The sequence below is a fragment of the Solanum verrucosum genome, unplaced genomic scaffold (assembly GCF_900185275.1).
Source record: "Solanum verrucosum unplaced genomic scaffold, falcon-dt-bn FXZP01000207.1, whole genome shotgun sequence".
Lineage (NCBI taxonomy): Eukaryota > Viridiplantae > Streptophyta > Magnoliopsida > Solanales > Solanaceae > Solanum > Solanum verrucosum.
Genome location: NW_026019996.1, coordinates 2,046,128 through 2,055,057, shown reverse-complemented (window position 1 = coordinate 2,055,057; position 8,930 = coordinate 2,046,128). Strand labels below are relative to the sequence as shown.

The 8,930-nt window shown below is 34.8% G+C and overlaps 1 protein-coding gene across 1 annotated transcript; it reads left to right on the top strand.

Annotated features, from left to right (window-relative positions):
• The first annotated feature begins 3,921 nt into the window (after positions 1-3,921).
• Positions 3,922-8,830, top strand: LOC125819240 (CBL-interacting protein kinase 18-like). The gene is made up of 2 exons (XM_049498706.1): positions 3,922-4,027; positions 7,488-8,830. Exons 1-2 carry the CDS (start codon positions 3,953-3,955, stop codon positions 8,736-8,738), a joined length of 1,326 nt encoding a protein of 441 aa, XP_049354663.1. The 5' UTR covers positions 3,922-3,952; the 3' UTR covers positions 8,739-8,830.
• Positions 8,831-8,930: the final 100 nt, after the last annotated feature.

Genomic DNA, 8,930 nt, shown 5'->3' with positions numbered 1-8,930 from the left:
TAATTTTTAATTGAACCTTCTGTCGAACACCATAATCAGCGATAGCTTTTCTAAACTCAACTGCACTCTCAAATATCATACCTAATTCAAAGAAAGAAATGGAACAAGAATTATCATACCTCAATTTTTTACTTTTTCTTCTGGAAGGTAAATCAACACCTGGTTGTGCTAAAACATCTAGCTCTTCATCGCTATCTTCACTTAGTTCATCTGATGAACCAATGAACTCTTCATTACCTCCCAATCTACCAATATACTTGGCTGCCTTATTCTTGAAAATATCCTCAAATCCCTTATATATGCCAGTTTCTCCAAGCTCAACATCTTGATTTTTGGAAGATTTTTTAATTCTCTCTTTTGACTTTGTAGCTTCATTCCTCTTTTCTTGTCTCAGATTTTCTCTAAAGGCTCTCAATTCTTCATCGACTTCACTGTCATCCTCATCCGGAACCCCATCTAAATCTTCCTCTTCAAAGTCAAGAGAGTCACTATTTTCTTCCTCATTATCATCACCAGCTTTCTCGTTTAAGGTCCCGTTTATACCATCCTCAGGATGTGAAGCTCTAGAGGAATTCTATTAATTCTTGAATATTTTTTTCACCAGAAAATGTTCCCAAAACAGTGCTAGTAGTGGGCCCCCTTCTTCAACAATCACATGCTTCAGATACAAATTAAAATAGGACCCACTCCACAATTGTATAGTTGGTTGTCACTTTCTAACTTCACAAATCTATGGGTAGTAGGGTCTTCAACATAAAAAGCTTCAATTTCATCATACCCAACATCTTTTGCATAAGATTTCATTTCGGTCAACGAAAAGTGGTCCTTGTCTACGATAAATATAATATTGTCCAATTTCGAAACATATTGACCTTTATAAAAGCTACCTCCATGGTGAAAAACAACGATAATGTGATCCATATGTTCAATACTGTGAAAAAAAGAGCAAATTTACAATTGTGGTAAAAAAATCATAATTTTTATATAAAATTATCAAAAGGGGAAATTAAACATACCTTAACTAAATTGAGGAAGAAGAATAGATAGACATCCAAGTACGTGAAATTTCAGCACAATTCTTGAACAATTTTAACTAGAATCAAAGGATGAAATGTAGGAACTTAGGGTTAGGGTTTTGTAGAGAAGAAAGAGGAAAACATTGTTCTCTGTTCTAAGCATAGGGTCAGAATTGTTAATTGATATTTTTTTTTTATTTTCAGTATTTTAATTGAAAAATCCACGTGTATTTATTTTAATTAGTTGGCAGCCACTTAGAAGCATTTGTATATCACGCACTTTGCATGGAATATACGAGTGTTTAATTGTTTAAATTTGTAAAAGTTAAAGTGCCTACTTGTGCACTGACAAAGTTTAGGGTCATAGTTGTGAATTGATACCAAGTTAAAGATCCTCTTTATGTTTCATGCCTTCCCAATAAGCTGTTAAATACTTTTGCACAAAATATTTGAAAAAATAAGTTGCTTGTAATATTCTTTTCCCTCCTAGCCATCTAAGGAATAAACTTACATAGATGCTTGAGACCTAATACAAATTATAATAAAATTTGTGATTAATTATTTTATAGGAGATATAGTATGCAGGGGTGTGCAAAAATCGATTTAACCAATAAACCGAACCGAAAAAACACTATTGGTTTATTGATATTGGGTTATTGGGCTAACGATTTTTAAACAGTTTTGCAAATTTTTTTATTGGGTTATTGGTTCGGTTTTCGGTTTTATGATTTTTGTTAATGGTTAGACTGATAACCCAATAAGAGTATACTAAATTTACTAGTCTTATTGTTAATGGTTAAACGATTGTTACTTTCACACTTTTTGTTAATGGTTAAACGATTGTTACTTTCACACTTTTTGTTAATGGTTAAACAATTGTTACTTTCACACTTTTTTCTTTGAATGTGTCTAGTGTCTAAACTTGCAAGAAAAATGATTGTTACTTTTATGATTATTACTTTCATGCCAAATGCTGGAAAAATCATATGGTTTATATGAAAATTTTCTTATCGTGTATATAATATATATGAGTATTTTCTTATTGGTTAAACCGAAAACCGAATCGTTAAGTACCATAGACCGATTAACCAAAAACCGATGAGAAATATGTTATTGGTTTGGTTATCGGTTTTACGAATTTACAAACCGAAAACCGATAAATCGAACCAATAACACATAAAATCGAACCGAACCGACTGATACGCACCCCTAATAGTATGTAATGAGCATTTTCACACTGAGATTAAGAGTAATTAAAGGCTCTAAAGTCCTTATATTAAGTAATTTCTACATAATAATCCATAATTCATTGTTATTATTATTTATTATATAAACCCTCGAACTTAACACAAATTAATAGTTTCTTTGAGCTATTGACAATCTTAAAAAAATACTCATCTACTTGACTAACCAAATTAAATACACTCTCGATCTGTCACATGACCTAGCAAGTGGTTTCAAACTATTGTACTAACATGAAACTCTTAATAAAATATCTTAAACGTGACGCTAAATTAAGGATGTATTTCACTCATGTTGAAAGATCGTGGGTCTATGTAAGTTTTGTTAGCCAAGTAAAAGAGTGTTTTTTAAAATTTGTCAATAATTAAGGATAAAACTAATAATTCATACATAATTTAGGAGCGTTTTCAATATTCTTTTCAAACAATTCACGAAAATTATGCCCGTTATGTACAGATGTTCAATACGTGTCTAGATACAATTGTTATATTTTGTGAGATTGCAGGAGCTTACCAACTTTTCACTTGCAGACAATTATTTTGTATCAAGGCAACAAAATCTGAACATTACAAATTATTTAGTCACAACTTTAATGCTTTCATGTATATATATACATATATAAAGGGGAGCTTCACCAAATTAAATATATTTACCAACACACCTCCTATTTTTCTCCTTGGATCGTCTCTACTTGTATTCAGGTTCTTTCTTATACCCATTTTAAGTTTAATTTCGATTTGTTTGTGAATTTTGATTATTCATGGTCGAGAATTCGATGATTTTTTTAGTAAATGTTGTGTGAATGTGGAATTTACACTTGTTCATGTTTGCCTTTTTCATTTTTGTTTAAATGCTAATTATCGATTTGATCGGAGATGCTTTAGTTATATCTATTTTTAGATTGGTAAAGAAGGGGGGATTGAATTGGTTTTGCTTTTTTTGGCCCGATTTGATGATGGAATGGTGGTCCAGAATCAAGATATAAAGAATCTAATTTTAGATTCAGAAACAGATCTTGCCAGGGTATTTTGGCCTTGTAATAGAACATGATATGTCTTCTGTTTGAATTTTGTAGTTATTTAAATGGAAGTCTGTAATGACTGTTTAACCTACATTGGTGGTATAGCTTTTTTGAACATTTCCAAATGAACAATTTCAACTAAATCTTTTCATTTCCTATTTTACCAATTACTTGTTATTTGGGCATCGTTTTCTTGTCTACCTCCCAAAGTAAGGGTAAGGTCTGTGTACACTCTGCCCTCCCTAGAATTGTGGGATTACGTTGGATATATTGTTTTTGTTGTCTATCTCTAGTTTTGCTTTTGCGTTTAAGTTAATTAATAATAAACTGTAGTTTTGAGTCTCTTTTTCGTATCTTGTGATTTTTAGGATGCAGAAAGATGGGGTTAAACAACAGCTCTTGGCTCTTAGAAGCCTCTGAGTTTCCATTTGCATTGGGATTATTCTGTTCTCTACATGGTGATTTCAAATTTGCAGCTTATAGAGCATTTAAGTTCTTGTACCAGATGCACAATGAAGTAACAGTGATTAAGAATGTCGTTGTGCTGAAGCACGGCCTTGTTGCAGACGGTTGAACACTGAAACAAAGTTTCGTGCCTGTAAATAGAGAATTATCATATCAGCAGGAGTGTTATTTATAGAATTATAGTATAAAGTAGGATTGTTTGTTGAAAATGGTGAAAAATGGAAATGCATTGATGCAAAAATATGAATTGGGGAGATTATTAGGTCAAGGCAACTTTGGTAAGGTTTATTATGGAAGGAATCTGGAAAGCGGACAGACTGTAGCCATTAAAGTAATTGATAAAGAGAAGGTTCAGAAAGCTGGACTGACTGAACAGACGAAACGAGAGATATCTGTTATGGCATTGGTCAAACATCCACATGTTGTGCAGCTATACGAGGTCATGGCAACTAAGAGTAAGATTTACTTTGTGATCGAACATGCCAAAGGTGGCGAGCTTTTCAACAAACTGACAAAGGGGAGGCTCAAGGAAGATGTTGCTAGAAAGTTGTTTCAGCAACTGATCAACGCAGTTGAATTTTGCCACAGCCGTGATGTTTATCACCGTGATCTCAAACCGGAAAATCTCCTACTGGATGAGAATGGAAACCTAAAGGTCTCAGACTTTGGTTTGAGTGCATTAGCTGAGTCTAAGCGGCAAGATGGGTTACTCCACACAACCTGTGGTACACCAGCATATGTTGCTCCTGAGGTGATTAGTAGAAAAGGATATAAAGGTGTCAAAGCTGACATCTGGTCTTGTGGGGTGATTTTATTTGTCTTGTTGGCTGGTTATCTTCCATTTTATGACTCAAATCTTATGAATCTGTATAGGAAGATATGCAGGGCAGAGTACAAATGCCCTCATTGGTTCCCTCTAGAAGTGCGTAAACTTCTCTCTAGGATCCTCGACCCAAACCCTCATAAAAGGATTTCAATAGCCAAAATCAAGGAAAGCTCCTGGTTTAAGAAAGGATTGGGATCTACACATGTGGGAACTAAACAAGTAGTGAACCAAAATGTTATTGCAGATGGTGATGCTGCTTCTAGTTCAAATTTGGAGAGTAGTACCTCTTCCTCCGACACTAAGTTAGAGTTGATGAAACCTGCAATCTTTAGTGCATTTCATATCCTCTGCTGGTTTAATTTGTCTGGTTTATTCATAAACAATGATCAAAAGGAGGAGCTGCGATTCACATCAGTGAAGCCTGCCCCAGTCATCATATCCAAGCTTGTGGAAGTTGGCAGGAGTCTGAACCTTGAAATAAAGAAGAAAGAGGGTGGATTTCTTAGATTAGAGGGATTAAATGAGAGCAGATCTGAAACTCTGTGCATTGACGTGCAAATATTTGAAATTTCTGAATCCCATTACTTCATTGAGCTGAGTAGGTCAAGTGGTGATGCGATTGATTACCAAAACATGTTGACGCAAACTATCAGACCAGCTCTTGAGGAAATTGTTCTGGCTTGGCAAGGTGTGCAATCTCATCAACAATAGTAATTATAGAATCACTAAAATGAAGCTTCTGATTTCTAAATGCTCGCTCTGTCTGCTGATCATACTTTGTATTCTGTTCGTTTAATTGGTGCACTAGTTCTATCTATGAAAGCATATTACTGCAAACTTGGATTATTTTTCCCAGAGTTGTCTCCCTTCTCTTATTTTATATTATTGCTTCAGTTATATAATTTCTGCCTTCAATAGTACTAGCTAGTTTTCATGCATGCATGAGTTAATTAAATGGCGTGCGGAAGTTATGTTGTATTTCTATTTGGAAATTTGTTCTCAAGAACAGACAGAATCAGTGGAACAGCAACAGGGTATATATGCCGATTCTACTATATATCTATGATTTAGTGGTGGTTCTCATAGAATCGACCTCGACTTGTTGTTTGAGGAAAACCTAAATAATGTTGTATGTTTGTGTGTGAGGATATCCGTTTTTACTGTGCATTCAATTTGCTTACCTCTCTTGAAGTTTTCAGTCACTCTCAATCCACCTGACTATTTAGGTGAAAAATTCAATAAAACAAAGAGTGTGCCCGTTTTAACTCTTGGAGTTTTTACTCTACATATGTACAAGAATAGTGCTAAGTTCATAAATAAAGAGAGATTTCAAATGGAAGTGTATATTACAGTACTTATTTCAAATTTAATATAGGGTTTGTTTTAGTATCATATAAACATGTGATGATCATATTGTATAAGTAGAAAATTAATAGGCCTGCTGCGCTGTATGGCACTAGAGTTGAAGAATAAGGAACAAAATCATTTCTGAGTACTTCTCTTAAAGAATACGACGAAATTATTAATTAACAAGCGCCCTAAGAAATTTAAGTGAATAAATTCAATGCCTGCATTGTATTTTTGTTATATGATGATGAAGCCATTCTTATGGATTCCCCATGTTGGCCATATTATACTTTCTCTATAATCATTTTCATTTTCTTTTTCTTTTTCTTTTTGGGGTAGCCCTGAATATTTAAATCAAGAAAATTTCAGAAATAACGATACTCTAGGTCTAATTATTTGATGTTTCTAGTCTCCAATAATTTGAAGCCTAATTATGATGGATTTTAATGTCCGTTTCTGCTATTTATATCTGCATACATGAAATAGCATGAATACGGTATCTAAATTTTTAATTGTATGCGTATGTATATGTGTATGTTTTCAAAGCGCACAAGCTGGATGTTTGTGCATATATGTGACGATGTCAATTGTATGTGTGGCCAACTGAATCAATATATGTGTTTTCAAATTGAGTGTATTGGCCATTCACCATTGCATGAGAAAGATGTGCAAAGTGTATGTTTTAAATATGTCATGTGTGTTTATGTCAGGATCTCTATTAAAAAATAGCTAATTGCTAGGATTTTTAGATATAAAAATACGTGTATTTTTGTATATATCTTTCTACATAATATAATGTCACAATGTTTTATATTTTTTTGTTAAAAACACCACTATAGAGAATAATAAGGATTGGAGCCGAAACCTCTATACATCGAATCATGTAATTAATACAATCCTATAAATTATCGATGATATACTTACCTAGTTTAGCCAGCAAACTAAAAATATATGATTCTTGCTAGTAAATTAAGAGAATTAAATATGAGATAGATGAAATGAGAATGTAAGTTTTTATTTCGTGGCAAGTGGTGTTTGTTTGTTTAAAAGAAGAAGGAATATGTTGATATTAGAGGTGTACCCACCTTTTAGCAGTGGGGGTGCACCCATGAAGAACATAGGTGTGCTCTAGTTTTGAGTCTCTTTTTCGTATCTTGTGATTTTCAGAGCTCTGCGACATATCACTGAAAAATATATTTGGGATGCAGAAAGATGGGGTGAAACAACAGCTCTTGGCTCTTAGAAGCCTCTGAGTTTCCATCTGCATTGGGGTTATTCTGTTTTCTACATGATGATTTCAAATTTGCAGCTCATAGAGCATTTAGGTTCTCGTGCCAGATGCACAATGAAGTAACAGTGATTAAGAATGTTGTTGTGCTGAAGCACGGCCTTGTTGCAGACGGTTGAACACTGAAACAAGGTTTCGTGCCTGTAAATAGAGAATTATCATATCAGCAGGAGTGTTATTTGTAGTATAAAGTAGGATTGTTTGTTGAAAATGGAGAAAGGAAATGTATTGATGAAAAAATATGAATTGGGGAAATTATTAGGTCAAGGCAACTTTGGTAAGGTTTATTATGGAAGGGATCTGAAAAGCGGACAGACTGTAGCCATTAAAGTAATTGATAAAGAGAAGGTTCAGAAAGCTGGACTAACTGAACAGACGAAACGAGAGATATCTGTTATGGCAATGGTCAAACATCCACATGTTGTGCAGCTATACGAGGTCATGGCAACTAAGAGTAAGATTTACTTTGTGATCGAACATGCCAAAGGTGGCGAGCTTTTCAACAAACTGACAAAGGGGAGGCTCAAGGAAGATGTTGCTAGAAAGTTGTTTCAGCAACTGATCAACGCAGTTGAATTTTGCCACAGCCGAGATGTTTATCACCGTGATCTCAAACCGGAAAATCTCCTACTGGATGAGAATGGAAACCTAAAGGTCTCAGACTTTGGTTTGAGTGCATTAGCTGAGTCTAAGCGGCAAGATGGGTTACTCCACACAACCTGTGGTACACCAGCATATGTTGCTCCTGAGGTGATTAGTAGAAAAGGATATGAAGGTGTCAAAGCTGACATCTGGTCTTGTGGGGTGATTTTATTTGTCTTGTTGGCTGGTTATCTTCCATTTTATGACTCAAATCTTATGAATCTGTATAGGAAGATATGCAGGGCAGAGTGCAAATGCCCTAATTGGTTCCCTCTAGAAGTACGTAAACTTCTCTCTAGGATCCTCGACCCAAACCCTCATAAAAGGATTTCAATAGCCAAAATCAAGGAAAGCTCCTGGTTTAAGAAAGGATTGGGATCTAGACATGTGGGAACTAAACAAGTAGTGAACCGAAATGTTATTGCAGATGGTGATGCTGTTTCCAGTTCAAATTCGGAGAATAGTACCTCTTCCTCCGACACCAAGTTAGAGTTGATAAAACCTGCAATCATTAGTGCATTTAATATCAACTGCGGGTTTGATTTGTCTGGTTTATTCATAAACAATGATCACAAGGAGGAGCTGCGATTCACATCAGTGAAGCCTGCCCCAGTCATCATATCCAAGCTTGTGGAAGTTGGCAGGAGTCTGAACCTTGAAATAAAGAAGAAAGAGGGTGGATTTCTTAGATTAGTGGGATTAAATGAGAGCAGATATGAAACTCTGTGCATTGGCTTGCAAATATTTGAAATTTCTGAATCCCATTACTTCATTGAGCTGAGTAGGTCAAGTGGTGATGCGATTGATTACCAAAACATGTTGACGCAAACTATCAGACCAGCTCTTGAGGAAATTGTTCTGGCTTGGCAAGGTGTGCAATCTCATCAATAGTAATTATAGAATCACTAAAATGAAGCTTCTGATATCCAGATGCTCGGCTGATCATACTTTGTATTAGTGTTTAAACTAATTCTGTTTGTTTGGTGCGCTAGTACTATTTACTGCACCTATCTATGAAAGCATATTACTGCAAACTTGGATTATTTTCCCAGAGTTGTTTCCCTTCTCTTATTTTATTGCTTC